The sequence below is a fragment of the Felis catus genome, chromosome C2, assembly GCF_018350175.1.
Source record: "Felis catus isolate Fca126 chromosome C2, F.catus_Fca126_mat1.0, whole genome shotgun sequence".
Taxonomy (NCBI): Eukaryota; Metazoa; Chordata; class Mammalia; order Carnivora; family Felidae; genus Felis; species Felis catus.
The window spans coordinates 95677439-95697437 of NC_058376.1; the positions used below are offsets into that span (position 1 = coordinate 95677439).

Sequence of the window (19999 nt, forward strand, 5' to 3'; positions counted from 1 at the left end):
CGTGGCCTAGGAATTATGGTGACGCAAGAACATGGTAGAATATGGTGGGTTTAAGAATGTTAACGGTTTTTAGTTCTTAAGTACTTATTACAGGTCTTGGTACTCTTAATTCTTATGTGGAAAATAGGAAATGGAACTGCCTCTTTTTTATGCCTACTGTCGTCATTGCAGTTCTTTGGGAAAGGTATTATAAACCCCATTTTACAGATGAGAAAGCTGTGGGCGATGAAAATTAAATTGCGTGCTGCTGAATACTGGAGGATTTAGGTAGGAGGTTTCCTTGGGTCTAGTGCTATGGCTTGAAGAAAACTATGGATATGGGGGGGGGGGGAGGGAAGGATATTCTAACTTAATAGTGCTCTGTCTGACAAGAAGGAGCAGAGGTTAGAAATGACAAAATTATTTGTGATTTTTAAGATTAATATAAATTAGTTTTATTTTTATACGATACATATAAAAGGGACTATTTTATAATTAGGTATCTATATCTTTATATTTTCTGTTATATATTGCAGATCTTTGAAAAGGTTAATTATCTTATATGCTCCTCTGACATCAAGTATATTAAAATTTTAGCTCCTCTTTGAAGGCATCCTCGTCTCCAGTTACAATGAAGTGTTCTCTGCTATACATCTTCATAGCACAGGGAACCAAAATTCATAGCCTATACAGTGCTTTTTGAAAGTATTCCTCCTGAAGGTTACTTACTCATCTTCACTTCTTGTAACACTGCTCCGTAAAGTTATTTGCACATTTTAGGTATGTTGGATTCTTAGCAGAATGAACCTTTAAAAATGCATTGCTTACTTATATAGAGAAAATTCCATAAAGTTTTTATAGAGGAGCAAGAGGGAATTGATGGATGCAGTTGCTTTTGTAGTATCTTCCTTGCCAAAGTGATTGTGGATTGAAAAGTTAAAAGACCATTCCTTTAAGTTTCCTGGAGGGACTGAACTAGCTGCATCCAACCAAAGTAGAGGCTTAAAATTTGCCACAATTAAATTTTTGGAAGTTTTTTTGCTTTGTTTCCTTCTTTTTTAGAGACATTAGAAGAAATGGACAGTGAGTTGCTCAAGTGTGAATTCTGTGGGAAGATGGGATATGCTAATGAATTTCTTCGGTCAAAACGATTCTGTACTATGTCCTGTGCCAAAAGGTATTTCTATTCTCTTGACTTTCCTAAAGCATAAACCAACTACTGTAACAAAACCAAAAAACTTGTAGAGTTTACTGGTGGCCAAAACTAGATATTGTAATATAGAGGAAGAATATCAAATAGGCATTATCTGGAGCTACTTTGATATTTAGTTATTAAATTTTGTTCTGTGAAAATTACATATTCATAACATTTACAGTGAGTTTTACAGCAAATTCTGATACTGAAGTAGCAATCTCATGTTAAGAATATGCTTAGGAGAATCTCTCCTGTGAACAGACAGACTACTAATCCTTAAGGTATCAAAATAGTATCTTTTATCACCTGGTTGTTGGTCAGTATTAAAATACCAAGATTTACTTTGTTTTTTGTTTATTTTATTTTATTAATTGAATTTTAATTTTATTAGCCTGGGGAGGGGAGAGAGGCAGAGGAAGAGAGAGAATCTCAAGCAGGCTCCACTCTTAGTGCACAGCCCAATGTAGGGCTCAATCCCACGACCCTGGGATTGTGACTTGAGCCAAAATCAGGAGTCAGACACTCGACCCACTGAGCCACCCAGGCACCTTAGGATTTACTTTTTTTTTGTTTTAAAATGTTTTAATTTGTTTTAATTATATCCTATTTATTTTAGCTTTTTAAGTGGGACAGCTGTAGCACAATTTCTCCACATTGTTACATTATCAGAGAGCAAAATATGTGTTTTCTAAATCTCTATTTTCAATAGTAATATTATAGGTAAACAGTACTAATAACAAAAGAAATGTTTAGGGTCTTCGTTACTCTTGTCACAGATTTAGTTTACATTAAAAAAAAAAAAAACCTGATGCTGATAGTAAATCCTAATATAAGTATTCACCACTAGAGGTGAGGTGTATGTACAGATTACTTTGAAATTTGTTCTCTGTTCCAGGAAGTGATGATTCTCTCAAAGAATATAAGATCTTAATTGTTTACATCTAGGGATTTTCTTGCTTGAACATACTATTTAGTATGGTGCCACTTAAATATACTTAGTAAAACTTAAGTAAGTAATAGAACTATTTTCCACCAAAAATGGCTTCATTTGGTTTCTCATGTCAATTTTTTATTCACATATTATCTCACATTATTGATAGCCCTAAGCAAGTTCTATAACTCCTGTTTAAACTTGGAGTTTTCCATAAAAAGACTAGTGGCTCTCTGGTTCTAAGTGATTAACAACTCTGAGGAAAAGGGCAGCCTTTCATAATATTTTAAAGGTCTTGATTATTTAGAAGTTATTTCAGAACATTTAATGCTACCATCACTCCTCAGAGATGATTACTGAGTTGTCAAGTTATTCTACGTAGATGAATTTCTTTAGAAGGTTAGGGATCTTTTTTTAAAAAAAATTTTTTTTTTCAACGTTTATTTATTTTTGGGACAGAGAGAGACAGAGCATGAACAGGGGAGGGACAGAGAGAGAGAGGGAGACACAGAATCGGAAACAGGCTCCAGGCTCTGAGCCATCAGCCCAGAGCCCGACGCGGGGCTCGAACCCACGGACCGTGAGATCGTGACCTGGCTGAAGTCGGATGCTCAACCGACTGCGCCACCCAGGCGCCCCTAGGTTAGGGATCTTAACATAAGAGAAATGCAGACAGAGGAAAAAGGAAAGGATAAATTAGGTCAGGGAAGAAATGCTGCTATTTACGTGTCTGCCTTGGAGATTTAAATATTTAGGGACTAAACAGCGAGTGTAAGGTTAGTCTCCCTTCTCCCTAGTCTTGGAGGAAGGAAGGTTTGTGAATGGAAATTGCTATGAATGGAAATCAGAAACCTACAGTGCTGAGCCCACAGATCAGCATAATGAACACAGCTGAGCTTGTTGAATTGTTTTAGGGTAACATGAAGTGGCCATCAGGACACTTTTTGTTTTTTAGGTTTATTTAGAGGAGAGTGAATGTGTGAGTTGGGAGGGTCAGAGAGAGAGAGGAAGAGAGAAAATCCCAAGCAGACTCTGCCCTGGGCTTGATCCCAGGGACCCTGAGATCATGACCTGAGCTGAAATCAAGAGTCAGACACTTAACCAAATGAGCCACCCAGGTGCCCTGTGAACACATTTTTAAATATATATATATATTTAGGGAAAAAATAGCTTATTCATTTTCATGGTACTCCTTCCACCTCCTGATATCTTCATAAAACATAGGTGAGGAAAATACACTTTGGTATCTGTATATTGGTCCTAGGATAGTTATCAGTAGCAAAGTTAATTGGGATTTATTCTTGTTATTTTCCTGAGAAATCTTAGAGGAAGAATCTTGACAATATGAAGTTACAGTGCAGTTTTTTTTAAAAATATTTTTAAGACCGTGAGGTGGCAGGGACAGAGGATCCAAGGCAGGCTCTGTGCAGACAGCAAAGAGCCCGATGAGCTCATGAACTGTGAGATCATGACGTGGGCTGAAGTCAGATGCTTAACCAACTGAGCCACTCAGGTGCCCCTACAGTAGCAGTTTTGGATGTATAAAAAAAGAGGAACTGTATGTATTTTTCTTAGCCTTTCTTTAGCTTTTCAGAAATTTGTTTCTTAGATTATCTCTTCTGCTTTTTTTTTTTTTTTTTTAAGTTTATTTATTTTGAGAGAGTGAGAACGTGAGAGAGTGGAGGGACAGAGAGAAGAGAGATAATCCCAAGCAGGCTCTTCACTGTCAGCACAGAGCCCAGTGCGGGGCTCCATCTCACAAACTGTGAGATCATGACCTGAGCCAATCTCAAGAGTTGGATGCTTAACTGACTGAGCCACCCTGGGCATACCTTGCTCTTCTTTCTAGGGAAGGGGTTGGCAAACTGTACCCAGGCCAAGTCATCTGTGTATCCTGTTTTGGGATGGCCCCTGAGCTAAGGATTGTTTTTCAATTTTTAGGGGGTTGGAAAAAAGATAATAATATTTCACGACACATGAAAACTATGTGAAACTCAAATTTTACTCTAAATAGAATCTTATTGGAACACAGCCATGCTCATTTATTGTTCATGGCTGATGGCTGCTTTCATGTTACAGTTACATTGTTAAGTAGTTGTGACAGTCTTGTATTGTCTACAAAGCCAAAAATATTTACCGTCTGGTCCTTTGTAGAAAAAGTTTACCAGCCCTGTTCTAGGGCCTTGAAACCCAATAAACCCGCACAGGACTTTTTTTAAACTGTCATCATGTCTTACATTAAAAAAACATTAGTCTATTTTGATAAAATGAAAATAATCTTCCAGCCAGTTTTAAAGAATTATGTGTATTTGAATTTCCTAAATAGAACTATGATGAATTTGTGCAGCTTCAAAATCTCAACTTTACATGTTCACTCTTTGATTTCAGTATTATTTGAAAAATCTTTTACTAGCCATTTGAGATTTCCCCCTCTCTACTATACTAACCTTTCTTACTATATTACTCTCTCTTCACAAACGATTACTTAGGAAAATAGTTTGAACATCTACACAATTAATTCAAACTTCTTTTTTCCTGGAGCCTTGAATTATTTTGCGGTAAATTGGTTATCCTCTATATCATGCTGTTATTAGGAGAAAATATCAATACCTATTGGTATCCAATAATGTATTGAGAGCTATATCATGATATATACAGAGACCATTTTTTGACTGTCACCATAAGTAAATCCATTGAACACTACTATGGTTTACTTTCTGAGGTATCACAGTCTTTAATGAAGTATCTGGCACTTACTGATTCACAAGTGCACTTTAAAGTCATAATAAAATACTAAATGGAGTGTTCCATATATCATTTAATATTTTTTCTTACTTGAATTTCTTAGGTACAATGTTAGCTGTTCTAAAAAATTTGCACTTAGTCGTTGGAATCGTAAGCCTGATAATCAGAGTCTTGGGCATCGTGGCCGTCGTCCAAGTGGCCCTGATGGGGCAGCAAGAGAACATATCCTTAGGCAGGTCTGTAGAAACCTTGCTTCAATGTACAATACCCTTTTCAGAAATGTAAGGAAAGTGCAATGCTGTATTTTACTTGTACTACATTTTCCAGCTTCCAATTACTTATCCATCTGCAGAAGAAGACTTGGCTTCTCATGAAGATTCTGTTCCATCTGCTATGACAACACGCCTGCGCAGGCAGAGTGAGCGGGAAAGAGAACGTGAGCTCCGGGATGTGAGAATTAGGAAAATGCCTGAGAACAGTGATTTGCTACCAGTTGCACAAACAGAGCCATCTATATGGACAGTTGATGATGTCTGGGCCTTCATCCATTCTTTGCCTGGTATGTAATTCACCACTTTGGCCTTAATATTTTTCTTGTGCATTCACACACAGGAATGATGTTAGATCCATCCACACCTATTGCACTAAAGGGCTAGAGAAGTACTATGTGTATGTGTTAATTAAATGGCATTTGCTATTGAAATGTGATCTGTTTCCTCTTGCTTATTCCCTCAGCACAACTGGGTATTTTCTCATACCCCCCAAGTCGATAAAAACTGACTAGTCCTGCTTCTGCTGTGACACCTCAGCCGGTGAAGATATTAAAGGTGCTCTCTTCTCTTCAGTCTGATTTCTCTCGAGAGGTCAGTAGAGAGATTGAGTCAGACACTTCTTCCCTTCTCTTCTATTTTTCTATTCCATTTCCTCTTTATTTCCTAATTTAACCTTTTTTAAATAAAATAAGAGAGACTATATATATATTTTTTCTTTTTGCATTTTTGAAAGCTAATCAAGACCTTTTAGAATATGATAACATTTTGGTTTCTTTTTAAAAAATCAAGCTGGTTCTTTTAAAGGAAGCTGCATTCCTTGATTCTTTTCCATAAGTAGACATCAAGAACACTTCTGGAATTTGATTTTTTAAGTAGACAACTAAAATTCATTTATGATATTCCATTCCAGTATTGAGGGTAACTTTCTTATTTATGTTTTTTCTGCTCTCTCATTTTGGTACTCTTTCCATCAGCTTAATCTTTATGTTCTTTATCTTTTTTTTAATGCAACAGTCTTTTATATCTACTTTCTCCAAGGGGCTGGTTACTAAAGATAATTGCAGCATTGCTCATGATGAGACCCACACTGATAATATATATTAAGAGTATATTTTTTTTTAAATCACCAAATCTTATTCATTCCATTATGAATATGGAAAACAAGATTTTTTAAATGTTTGCTCCATTTTGATTTTATTGTGAATCATACTGTTTCTCTTGACACAAGCTTTCCAGAAAAGTATATTCCCTTTGAACTTGTCTACAGACTTAGTAAAATTAATCCAGCTACTTTTGCTGATTAATCTATGAAGGTAACCACTATCTCAGAAGCAAACCTACAGTTAATGTGCTGAGTGAAGAAAGTATATTCAGAACTAGTACTACTTTAAAAAAACCTGTCATTTTACCTTATATACAGAATTCTATGACATTTTATTGTTTTTTCTTTAAGGTTTACGCATTTATTTTGATGGAGAGAGAGTGGGGTGTGGGGCAGGGAGAGAGGGAAAGAGAATCCCAAGCAGGCTCTACACTGTCAGCACAGAGCCCAGTGTGGGGCTTGAACTCAAACCATGAGATCGTGACCTGAGCCGAAAGCAAGACCCGGTTGCTTAATTGACTTGAGCCATCCAGGCGCCCCATTTTATTATTTTTCAGTACCTTGTTTTAGAAATGCTAAATAAGTCTTTTTTTTAATTAAACAAGTTATAGTCACTTTTAAAGAAAGATTGCAATTGTTTTAAAGAGAGGATACATTTTTCATAGAAGATTTTGAAGCACACACCTAAGAAAACTTAGGTGTGAGTTAAGCGCTGACCATAGAGGTTTTGAATCTGCTTTAAAACTGGTATGTTAGAGGATGGTGAGTCTTCACTGGTTGTGGTTTTAATATATGAGGACTGAAATGAATTTTAGTTTTTAGGCCAGTCTAGATATCATGAGAATTAACACTGGAATCTTTACTGATCCCCTGGGGCTTGACTTTGATTCTGTCCTCTTCAGAAGTAGTTTCCACATGGGGCGTGTGAACTGTTAGCCTGATTTCTCATTTGGGGGAAACTATTTCCTTTGGGAAAGGAGGATTTGTTCATAACCTGAGGAAAGTAGTTGGTCAAATAATGAACAATTAATAGGTATCTGATTCTTCTAGCATTTCATATGCTTTTTTTTTTTTTTAGAACAAAGGCTAAATTCTTGTCTCATTCTTCTTCAGTTGAAAAAAAATATTGCTTATAGCTTGAGATGCTTGTCTTACTGAGTTCATTGAGACACAATTTTGCCAGTTATTCAAAGAATATTACATATCATTAAAGGGAAACTGCTTTATAATTTAGAATTGCTTGGTATTGTGTAAGTCTGCTTAATGTAACTCTGCTTTCCTTTTACTGATTAAATGGGACTATTTCCAAACTGCTTTGACAGGCTAAATAACAAGATTATCTGTGTGATCAGTTCTATCTTCTTTCACAAAGTTTCTCTGAGTAATTAATGTCTGTGACTTAAAGAAAATCTTCTATCAGAAAATGCTTTTGTCTTCATTTCTGTGTACTCCTTTGGCCTTTGTAAACTTGTTTGAAGCCTCTTTCAAGCTCATTCAGGACTGTGTTCCACCCCCCGCCAAGAAGTCTACTTTCAAACTTTTCTCATAGAAGGAACGAGCTTATAAATTTTGTAATCTCTTATATTTTCATTCTTTCCAGTTGAGATAGACTTCCCTCTTTATTCAGGGCACTTGTATTTACTCCTAGAGTTTGCTCTTCTCTTCGTGTAATATCATCTTGTGAACCATCCTGGTGAGACCATGTTAGAGCTGGTATGCTTTATACCCAATCTCAGAGCTGTTACCACAGTGAAAAATTATTTTCTTCTCAAGTTTTGTGTATTCAGAAGTTCTCTAGAGGAACGATTCTTGTTTTCAACTAACTGCAGTTCTCTTAACTCTTGTTACAATGCAAACATCAGTTTATTTGGTATTTATCGATTTGTGAATTTGTAGTAGATTCACTTTTTCTGTAGGCATATAAAGTAGGAATTATCTAAAAATACATGATTATTGGTTTTCATAATACTAATATTGGGACTTGTTTACATTGTGGCAAGTGATCTATTTCACCAGCCTGAAATTTTGTGTAGAGTGCTTTCATTTTGGGTTTAGCTGAAAAAGTGACTGGACATTGCAAAGTATAGTTGTGACTCATGTCCGTTTGTAGAGCCGATGCCCATCTTGATAGCTGCTTCTGGTGACATAAACCCAACAAGGTGACTGGTTGCTGCAGGTAGGATATGTTTGGTAGGAGTCCCTGGGGCACCAGCCATTTTATAGAAGTAGATTCTAGTGTCAGAAACTCAATACCTTGAGCGTCTAAAAATTTTTTGAAAATTCACTTTTCTTTAATGAGTTTCTGGAGGAGTATTTGCTTCTGCCTCCCCACCCCCACTTTTTCTTTTTAAAGTAATTTTATTTTTTCATTTCTATACTAATGTATAGTATAACTACCCTTAGTTGTGGTTGGCTTAAGAGAGTTATCGATCCAAAATTCTGAAGATAATGCATTCCTACTCAATCATGTGGTTTCCCAAAACATTTTTTGTTCTTTATTATTTTGCTAATACGTTTACCTAGTACCAGAAGACATTTGAAGAGGGATCTCACAATACAGAGGAACAAAAACATGCTATACATTTCCTCATGGAAAACTCCTTGTTTCTATTCCCAAACGTAGCTCTTACAGTCCTCATTACTTCTCATTGCTCCTGTTTTCTGACTCTAAGTAAGTCCTGCCCTATCTTTCTCTTTTCTTTTCCTGTGTTCTTGTAAGTAAGACTGAAGAGAGAAGAACATTAGTTCTTTCATAAAAAGAAGGATGAAGTCACAACTAGATGCAAGATTAGTCAGTTTTGTCTGCCCAGTTTTGAGAGCTACCTCTGGGAAAAGAAAGGGAGCTTTCTATGGTGAGTAATCCCATTTTAACTGTATAATTTCTTTTATATGGTAAATGGCAAAGCTGTAACAGTCTGCATAGGGTACTTTTGAAAGGTCAGTTTTTAAGTCTGAGAAATTAAAATAGAGAAGTTAAAAAACTGGCTGCTATATATGAAACAGGAAAGAAACAACTAACAGAGAAGATGGGAAAAGAAATATCCAAGAGAAGGCCATACAGCTAAATACAGAAAGAAGTGTATTATTACTATTACAAATAGCTCCTCTGTGGCAGATTCTGTTTTTGTTCATTGTTTGTTTATTCACTCATCCAGTCCTTCACTTATACAAGAAAGTATGTATTTAGCCCCTAACAATGCTTTGAGCATGGTGCTGGGGTTCTAGGGATGACATCATTATCTTCTATAAACAAGAGGATGACACATTTGCAATAGAAAGGATAATCATTTCAGCAGAGTTGTGCTATCCAGGGGTGTAGTATAACCATTTCTAGTTTTCATTATCTTTGTGTTTTCTCTTAGAATGTTGATTTGAATAAAACCGATTTTAAGCTGTTAGTTTTTATTCTTAAATTCATTTTTTATGAATTTATAAGGAAGCTTCCACATTACTGCATTCTCTCCTTTCTTGGTTCCTTAACTCATTACCTTCCCTGGTTGTTTCCTTACCCTTCGTGGGGAAGTTTATTGAGTAACCTGGCTGTGCAGACTTTGGTAGATAATAAAAACGTTTGAGGTTCAAGTAGATGTTAGCATTGTTACCTGCTGAAGCACCTGGTTTACATTGAGAGATAAAATATTGTTTGGTAAGAGATTAGGCGGGCAAGCTCATGATTTCAATGGGGATTTATGTTTTCTTACCAAAAATGGAGATGAGTCCAGTGATGCTAAGATATGAAGTTGGAATACAAGTCAAGCAGTGTAATATATTTGAGCAGCATTACAGTAGATTGATACTACAATCTTGATGGTTTGGTTCTTTCCTGAGTGAAAAATCAAAATGTCCTAAATGTGCTTGGCAATTGAAGGTTGGAAATTCGAATAAGGTACAAATGATTCCGAAAAGGGTACTCTGGTATTTGAGAAAACATTTCTAAATTGTTATTCACATGGCAGAACATTACATTTTATTCCTTCATACATATATGTGAAGGTTTCTTATACAAAGATAAGTTCATGACGTGTAATAACTAGTTAATCCAATCTTGTTATATGTGTGGCATGCTTTGAGGTAATACATTATCCTTTTTGTCAAGGTAGGTTGTATCTGGACCGATGAATCTACATTTTTCCTGACTTTTACTAATTATTTCTATATTATTATTTTAGAACAAGAATTCCAAGTAAATTGCTTTACCTGGATATCAAATTAATTCTTACTTTCAGAATGCCAAGAAATACTCTCTTCTTCAGGAGTGAACCCAAGACTACCCTAAATAAATTTCATTTGTTTCCCAGCCTGTATTTCAGATACTCAAACCCACTGAGAGAATAACTGTCACTGTTAAAGTAACACCTGGTTGTTACATAATAATGCTAACTTCCGTCCTCTGATCAAATTCCAGGCTGCCAAGATATCGCAGATGAATTCAGAGCACAGGAGATTGATGGACAGGCCCTTCTTTTGCTAAAAGAAGACCATCTTATGAGTGCAATGAATATCAAACTAGGCCCGGCCCTAAAGATCTGTGCACGCATCAACTCTCTGAAGGAATCTTAACAGGATCATGAAGCTGTGAGAAAACAGCAGTTTTACTCTTCTTAAACAAACTTGTAAGGTAAAGGCTCAAGCTGGCCTAGAATGTTATCATATATTGTGGTGGATAGCCAAGCACATTGGGATCTCCACATCAAAAGCTGGTATTTCTTCTACAGATACAGTAATTCATCATACATTTTCTTAATTAGCCAACATTGGTAAAATTAATTTTACAGGTTACATGCAACATTGAAAGACTTGATATAGAGGGCCATGATATTTTTCAAAGAAACGTGTTATACTAGATAATTTTTTAAAGGTGATGTTTATCGTTAATATAAAGAATCCTTTTAAAAGTAATTTAATGATTTACATTTTTCCTCTTTTGATTCGGTTTTCTTACACATTTTTCTACCCTGTAAGTTTTCTATAGGTTGTCATGAGAGATATAATTTAGGAGTAATTTAGGAATAGTTTAGTAGGAGTCCAGTGACTGGAATTGTATGCAACAAGATATCAGTTGTACATTTCAAGAAACATGTCTGTCAGACAATTGCTTTGTCTATAAAAAGGATTGCATTCTAGCATGAATAATACTAAACTGGAAGTCAGAAGAGTTGGTTTCTGTTCCAAACTTGCCCAAGAATTTGATGTGGCTGAGAAAGTTAGTTTTCTTCTTAGTTTTTGTACGTTTAGAGCAGTGGTTCTCAACAGAGGTCAGTTTTGCTCCCCAGGGGATATTTGACAATGCCTAGGGACATTTTGGTTGTCATAGCTTGGAGGGGTTGGGGAGGGTTGTTACTGGCATCTGGGTCATGGAGGACAGGGATGTTGCTAAATATCCCACAGTGCACAAGACAGTCCTCCAAAACAAAGATTCATCAAGTCCAAAATGTCAAGTAGTGTCAGGGTTCAGAAACCCTGATGTAGGAGTAATAAATGTTGCTCTTTTTTACCCAGAGGGTTAGTTTGAAAAGATGAGACATAATAAGGAATACATTATACAATGGAAGTATTTCAGACAGCATTAATGTTCTGCAGAAGTATTTTTCCCAGTTTTATGCATACTAGAAAAAGGGAAAATCCACTAAATTGACCTATAAAACTAAAATCCACTAAATTGACCTGTGAAGTAAGGACTAGCATACAAATAATTTGAGTCTCAGAAAGTACGAATTCATATTCTCTTTCATAGAGCAGCAGAGAGCTGCTCCTCTGCACTGATGAAGGCATAATATCATTATACCTTATGAACCAGTGCATAGCCTTTGCTGGCAAGACAGTGGTTTGTAGTGGATATGTGTTTGGTCTTTGGATTTTTTCTAATGTTGAACATGCTGGGTCTAGCTAGAATGCACATTCCTTTTTCCTTGACTAAACCTTTGCATGCTTCCTACAAAGTTCCCACCAACTAGTATCTCTTGGATTATCCCATATAATTTTGTATGTACATGTTTTACAGAAAAAACATTTTAAAACAAAATTTTTCACTGGACAGTTAGTGTTCTATCAGAATTATGACATTAAAACAAAATTGTTGTGGGAGCCCTGAGAGCCTTACTGTCGGGAAATAAAAAATTTGTTTTAATCCTTTTTATCTTTACCACACGATGGAAATGTTTTAAAATAGAAGGAACATACACAGATATTTGGCAGACGTTCAGTAAGTGGGGAAGAGTCCATGGGTTTCAGTCATTGTCACTGCTCTTTTCAAAAAGATTGTGTTGAGCTAGTAGAAGACTAAAGATGTCATTAAGGACATCACAGATATTTATCTTTTGGCTTTGTGTACATTAGAGAATGTTGATTATTTTTATACAAAAATACAGCGGGTAATTTTTTTAATCTTTAGATGCCTCTTGTTTGAATGTATGCTTTGTGGGATTCTTTTGTGTAGTAATGTTTAAAAAAAAAAAGATGTTTACTGATAGTTATGTGTAGGATTAGAATGTGTAATATAGTGTAAGGCTCAAGTTCCAGACCTACAATAGCTTGTAGTCTATGTTACATATTTCTTTATATCACATTGTTAATTATTGGATTAAAGTTTCAAGGCAAGGTAGGAACTCTATAGTCAGTTTTCATTTATTAGCAGTTAATCATTATGACAGTTGTCATATCCTTGGCTTTTCCCCCTCATCTTGCCGTTTCGGAACACAGGAATAGGCTAAGCATTAATAGGATGGTCCACTGTGTGCGGGGTGGGTGAAGAGCACACAGGGAAGTCTCCCGTGAAATTAAAACTTTATCATACATAATCCACAAGCAACTGATTTCGGGGTAGACTCCCTTAGCAATAATGGGTACCTCCCATAACTAAATTATCTGTATAGCCTTTAAGGTATTAGAACTATGTTACAGGTTCTCCTTTTCTTTACTGTCTCTTTTAGTATCAGTCATTATATACTGATTGAAAGCCCTCGTGCCTAGCACCATGTTAATATCCAAGAAAGCTTACCAGAAGGGGGATTTCCATTGAGAGCACCTTATAATCTTAAATCTTGTAATCTTAAGAGGAGTCCAGATCTCTTGACCTCACTCAAAACATACCCAGAAAATATACTTGCTTCTTTCAGCTGAGCTATTTTGTTTAGAAATGGCCTATTTGCTTTCAACTGGTAGTTTTCCCTATTGATGCAACTGTTTTTTTTTTTTTTTCTAGAGGATTTAATCTTAAAAATCAAAGCTTCAGTTAAATATGAATATAGATGATAACACTGGATGTCCATTTCTCTTCTAAGTTCTAAGCACAGTTCTGGTATGATACAGGTGGGGAGAGTATTATTTTCTGTTTCCATCATGCTACTAAATTGTTCTAGGATTTTCATTGATGAGAAGGAATGACAGAGAACATGGGAAGTTCTTCCTGTTTTTGCTAAGTGTACATTTTCTGACTTCAAACTGATGCACTCTTTTCCCTTTGAGGGAAGTAAAAAAAAAACCTACAAGTTTCAAATTTTATTTACTTTAAGCCATGTGTTCCTAAGAAAATAAAGTGAGAGAGTTGGTTTGTAGATGTTTTTGCATGACATGGATTCTCATCAAGCCTAGTGTAGTAGGCATGTGTCTGACAGGCTCTGCACCTCTGATGTAATCATTGTCATATAAGGCAGAGTACTGTCCCAAAACCTGTCACTGTTTGAGTGGCATATAACTTTCCAGGATGGTACTTTTGATTTGCTGTGGCATCGCTAAACAGACATTTTCCTTAGTCTCAGCTTAAGGGCTGTCATGTAGGAGTAGAGAAGGTAGAATGAGGGGAAGACATGTCAGTGAAGAGGCGTGAGAATGGGAAAGAGGCAGACAAGAGACCTGCCACTTTGCTTGTCCCACTTCAACACTGAACAAATTTCTGCACTTTTGACGTTAATATTCATGATTTACCTTAAGTAGAAGTGATTTTTTTTAGATAGCCCATTGTTTGTTTTTGTTTCCTAGTGTGTTGAAACACTTCCTTAGAACTGTCTGAAGTATTGCTGTGCCCATACCTTTGAATAATTTTTGTGTGAAATTATAGACATTTATTCAAATACCGGTCCTAGGCTGAAATCTGTCACAGCATCCCCTATCACTGACTTGTTCAATTAAATGTTATAAAGTCCCATTTGAATTTGCAAGGTTCTGGTACTGTCATGGCACAAGTATGGTGGGAAGGCAATATATAGATTGTATAGTCTTCGGTTGTGTTTATATGGGTGTAAACAGTTTGAGAAACAATAAACTATTGTAGACGTACGTGAATGATGCTGCCCTCACAGCCATATTGAGTAGATGAAATCCCTGGCTGGACACACTGTTAAAATGTTTTAAAGACATTTTCAGCTAGAACAGACTGATTATATTTTGTGGCTTGAAGAGCCTCACCCTTAATGAATGGCAGGAGCACATGCTGCCTTGTGTGCAGCTGACACTGGGCATTGCCTGATAGCATGAAAGGGCCTCGCTTCCTGCTTTCCTCTCCTAAAGCCTATTCCAGCCCTAAGGGAACTGCGTGAAAACTTGACACTTTTGCCTGAAAATCCTTAGAGAGGATTTTGTAGTGGCGTTAATTTTAGGAAGGTAATTGGGGCAGGACTTTCTAACACCTAACAGTCATGTGTCAGTGAAACCTTTGGGCAGTGGACAGTGGCCCAACTATGCAGTGTTTGTTCACTCTGTTTCCTGTGCACCATATATGTAGCTGGGCCTTAAGGAAGGTTTTCCAGGGTGAAGGATAGGGAAATGGAGGAAGTGACAAATAGGAGGAAAACATTCTAGACCCAAGAGGGTAATAATACAGTTAATGGAGTGAGGTTGTGTAGTATAAATCCGACCTTCAATAGTTCAAAATAATACATTGTAATGGTTTGATCCCAGTTATAGCAATAAAATTCACCTGTAACCATACTCATTCTTTCACTCTCTGTCAAGTGATTCTGCCCCTAGGAGCATATCAGTAGTTCCAATGATACAGAAGCTAGTGTTTTTGACTTCAAAAAAAAGGTGACAACTATTGTACTTGGAGAATATTTGTCAAAAACTCAAAGGTTAATTATTTATAATTGAGTTATTGGACCTATAGAAGGGAGTATCCACTTTCAGATACCACAGTTGAATCACCCTTGTAGATTGTTATAAAGGCATTTTAAGATAGTATTTTGTTAGATTGTATCTAAGAATTGGATGACTAAAGAGCTATCTTTCTCTTTATCAGTGTGGATTTCAGCGGAAGCCTACCTCTATTTCTTTGATGCACAGTAGTGTGGATCATAAAATGAACTGTTTAATTCACATTCATTAACATTGGTATTTTATGAGTCTCTTTAAAAGCATTTGATTTCATCTTAAAGATTGTAATTTAATTTAGAGAAGCACAAATACAGTATTAGGAAAAATAAATATGCAATCTTACTGAAATTTAATTTCAATCTATTATAAGCTGTACATCTTTAAAAAAAAAAAACTCTTTGGAAAGATATTCCTCTTTTGTTAGTCCATAATATGTACACTATATAGTTTCCTTCATAGCAACAATACAAGCCATTTCTTCAATAAAGAAAAAAAAATGTTGAAAATTATATTATCTTCTTTGGAAAAAGTTTCCTAAATTTTTTAAGAATTTAAAGTTTTACATGTTATTTTTTAGAGCTTATTTAATCTATTTTAAAATAATACTATGAGAAGGCATTTTTTTTTGAAAGTTATAAAGCACTAATACAAATCAGCATCATTTTCCAGAGCACAGTGTTTGGCTTTTTTTGAACTTATTTCACAGACATTAAAAGGGAGTGGCCTCCCTACTTCTCAGATCTGAGGCTTCGCTTCTCTAATGAAAATCCCCTGTTCTACTTGAACCCATGAACACACACCTCTTAAGTGCCATGTTTATGGGACCTTTTGGGAGGTGTTTTCCAAGAATGTTTTTTTCTTTTTTTTTATAGCTTGTGAACATTTAATTTTATTTAAAGATGATGATTTTAAAACTCTCAGATATTGGAGAAGAGGGTACATTAGAGAAGTATTTTTTTCCCTGCTTTTGAATAGTATAATTGCTTTTAGTGATATTGATGGCATCAGTATGAGTCCATAGAAAGAAAACCTGTACAAAGGTTTTAAAATGTATTGTTGAAAAGAAGTGATGAATTTTAATTTGGAAAAAACTGAATATAAAATATTGCTAACATGGCATAGTTTTAGATATAACAGTAATTTAGTAAGTCCTTTTAGACCACCTATTTAAATTGACTCCAGTAATCTTCTTAAGGATTGATCGTAGCCATCATTTATTGGCTTAAAAGTTAAACTTCAAGGAATATATATTATCAGTGTTAAATCCATGTTTTGTGGAGCTTTAATTAATGGAGGTGAAGAAGTTGGTGTTCATAAGATACTGGTGGGGCTGGTAGTGAAATAAACATCGATCTATTTTAGAAAGAAGGAATTTTTAGTTTTGCCTCAAGCAAACCAGAAGTGTCCACTGCTTAAAATCTGTTTAGAGTGCTGTGTGTTAAAGTCTTCTTTTTGCTTTAGGTAGTACCAAATAATCTACTTCAATAATAAATAATAGATGAATATGATGAATGAAGACAAAGGCTGGCTGGGGGGCTGGGAATTCTACTTCCAGTTGGTGAATTAGCTGGTGTGTGACACCTCAGGCAATTACTTAGCTTTTAATCTGTTTCCTCTTCTGAATATACAGTATGGAGCCTATACTACTCAAAATGCTGATTTGTGTTTAAGTCATCTTTAAGGTACCTCCCAGATCTAGAACTATGATTGTATGTATTTTTAAATACTTCTACTTAAATGCTTTTAAATGCTTCTACTTAATTCTCTTTCCCTTTTTAATGGTTCATTTCATACTTAAGAGCTTTTGCTAAAAGAGAATTGTTAAGCATCCATTTCCTGGTTCATCTATATATGCAGTCTTTGTTCTCTTAAGGATTTATGTAGAGAAGAAAAATTACACAGACAAGCAAATGAGGACATTTTTCTAAATGCTTCTTGCTAGTTAACCACTGAACCTGTGAACACATAGGAACATTGTCATTCATGCATTTTTCCATTAGTTTAAAATGCAAGCCAGTGTGGTATATATGACAGGAACTAGTAATAGTGAACAAAATCTTCCAAAACAAAATTCTAATTGTGGCTTAAAACAAACATGGACATTATTTACTTACTGTATTGAACTGAGAGGGAAACTTTTATGCACTGGGTGAAGTATTTAGCTAGATGACATCGGGGCGGTTGGGGGTAGGGGGTGGTCTGAGTGAATCACAGCACAATTCCTAAAACACATTTCACATACAAATCAGCCAATAATAAACCTGATTAGGTTATAAAATCAAGGGCACCTAATAAGGATCTACATTCTGAGACTTTTGTGACAGCCCATATTTCTCAGAATTATTTTGACACTTTGAATCTATTCCAGAAGTGTTGCTATACAGGGTGTGTGACAGAACAATACAAAGAATACAAAGATAGAAGCCGATGCTGACTTACTATATACATTTTTAACTTAAAAGCTTTACACCCACTATTGACAGTGAAGTAACTTTCTACAACTGAAAAGATCGCTGAACAGGTTTTTTATTCTCTTGTGCTTTTAAAGCAAGAAATTACACAAAATAAATTTTATTATTATTACAAATACTTACTTTTTAGAGAGCACACATGTATTACATAGGGAAAGGGTTTCCTTTAACTGGTAAACATAAAACCCTTCCATGCTTGAATTGACAACTATTTGGGGAGTAAACGTTGAATGGCATTGATTAATTGGGTGAAGTTTCCTTACCACTTGGGGATCCTGTGAAATTATGTTGTCATTCCTGTTGGCCCAGCGAAACAGATTAACATCACTTGATGCTAACATTCTCCATAAAGATACAAAATGAAAATACCTAATATTTAAAAACATCTTTTATTCATCATAGTCATAGCTTTTTAAAGCAGGAAAATGTCCAGATACGTGATAGATTAGAATCTAAAACGGACTGAAAATAGAACACAGACATCCAAGTAACCAGATAGTCTGGGTTTAAAAAAATTTGCCATGGTATTGGTTAAAGTGTACTTTTAAAATATTTTAATTTACCTAATTTTTCAAATATTTTATGCTATTAAAATATCTACTGCATACTTTTGTATATGTATTTTTAAATTTAAAAAAATGAACGGGCTGGGCAAAGATGATATAATTTTAGATGTTTCATTTCCAAGACATTTAACTAGATTCCCAATCACTTCATTCAAAAGCTTGGTCTTGTTTTTTTCCATAGGAAAAAGTCAAAGTGAGTTCTAAAAACGGTCCTCAGAGTCAGGAGTGAGCTGCGGTGCAGACCGGACTTGTAGACAGTGTGCAGGAGGGGCACTGACAGAGGAGAGGCAGGCATGCCAAGCCTCTGTTAAATTACTGTTTTTGTCTTGTTAAAAAAAATGGTCTTTTGATTTCACAAAGGCAAATTGTTGTGATTTTTTTTGATGCTTCAAGCACATGTTAACTGATTTTTAATTCCTTTTGGTTCCTCCCATTATCCTAACATAGGACTTTCATATTAACCTCAAAAGCTGATCCACCCAGGTTGAGCAGAGCGTCACCAAGGGGAAAGGAAACCTTTTTTACTTTTACAGAAACAAATGTTAAGATTATATATACATGTATTCTTTACATTGGATATTGTATTACAGTCCTCCTTACAGGAAATGAAATAGTTTAGCACTCTTAGCATTAGCATTCCTAGATTGGTGTCTATAGCTACCGTTTTAAAATGTATAACCTGAAAATGAAGTTAATTTTGCATTAATAAGAGCACACCATGATCTATGTAAAAAGACTGTCCATTTGGTGTATTTTTTTAAAAGAGAAAGCACTTTCATATTAACAAGTAGCATGTGTATGAATTTTAGATTTTCATATTTGTTGTGTCTGTATTCAGTGAAGTAAAATTGAACATTCAAATGTTTGTTGATGGCAACATTAACTGTTAAATTAAAGCACCTTATACTCTGCTGCTTAAACTTGCTTGTAATTGCACCTTTGTTACCTGCACATTTTCACATAGAATATTGTTGTTAACATTGCCTCATGTGGGTCTGGATGGAAGGTTAGTGGGCCTACAGGATCATTTATTTATATTGTTTATATTACAATAATATATTGTAGACCAGTTGTAAGTTCATTTCTTTACAAATAAAAGCCTCTTCCATTTGGCTGGTCTATTGAATAATTTCTTTTTTTAAGTTTATGAGGGCTTTGAAATAGTTACAAATTTGCCTATTTGAAATCTGCAGAGTGTAAATCTTTACTAATGAAGTACAATATATTTTAAAGTATCTCAGTCCTGGGGCGCTCCTCGGTGGCTCAGTCGGTTAAGCATCTGACTCTTCATTTCAGCTCAGGTCATGATCTCCCAGTTCACGAGCTCAAGCCCTGCATCGGGGGTCTCTGCTGACAGTGCAGAACCTGCTTAGGATTGTCTCCCTCTCTCTCTCTCTGCCCCTCCCCCGCTTGCTCTCTATTTGTCTCTCTCAAAAAATAAATATAGTTAAAAAACTTTATTAAAAAAAAGTATCTCAGTCCTATGTAATGGCGAATTAGAAAGTGGTACACTTAGTAACACAGAGAAGGGACCAAATTCAGAAATTGTGACAGATTAAACAAAATCTGTAACAAAGTGACTTCAGATGATTCTGCCATTTGGATTGATTTACTCTAGCAGTTCTCAGGAGGGGGGCAATTCTGCCGACCA

At 35.6% G+C, this 19999-nt stretch overlaps 1 protein-coding gene across 6 annotated transcripts in view; it reads left to right on the top strand.

The window, feature by feature from the left end:
* PHC3 (polyhomeotic homolog 3) overlaps positions 1-19460 on the top strand; it is an 83116-nt gene extending 63656 nt beyond the window's left edge. For 3 of the 6 annotated variants that reach the window (XM_023260408.2, XM_023260412.2, XM_023260411.2), the window contains 4 exons: positions 1042-1156; positions 4954-5086; positions 5178-5409; positions 10630-19460. In XM_023260408.2, the coding sequence (XP_023116176.1) occupies positions 1042-1156; positions 4954-5086; positions 5178-5409; positions 10630-10784 (635 nt within the window). In that variant the 3' untranslated portion in view covers positions 10785-19460. Of the gene's footprint in view, positions 1-1041; positions 1157-4953; positions 5087-5177; positions 5410-5585; positions 5714-10629 lie in introns of those variants that run through there. The other 3 variants (XR_002745360.2, XM_023260413.2, XM_023260414.2) reach the window with 3 other exon arrangements.
* Positions 19461-19999: the final 539 nt, after the last annotated feature.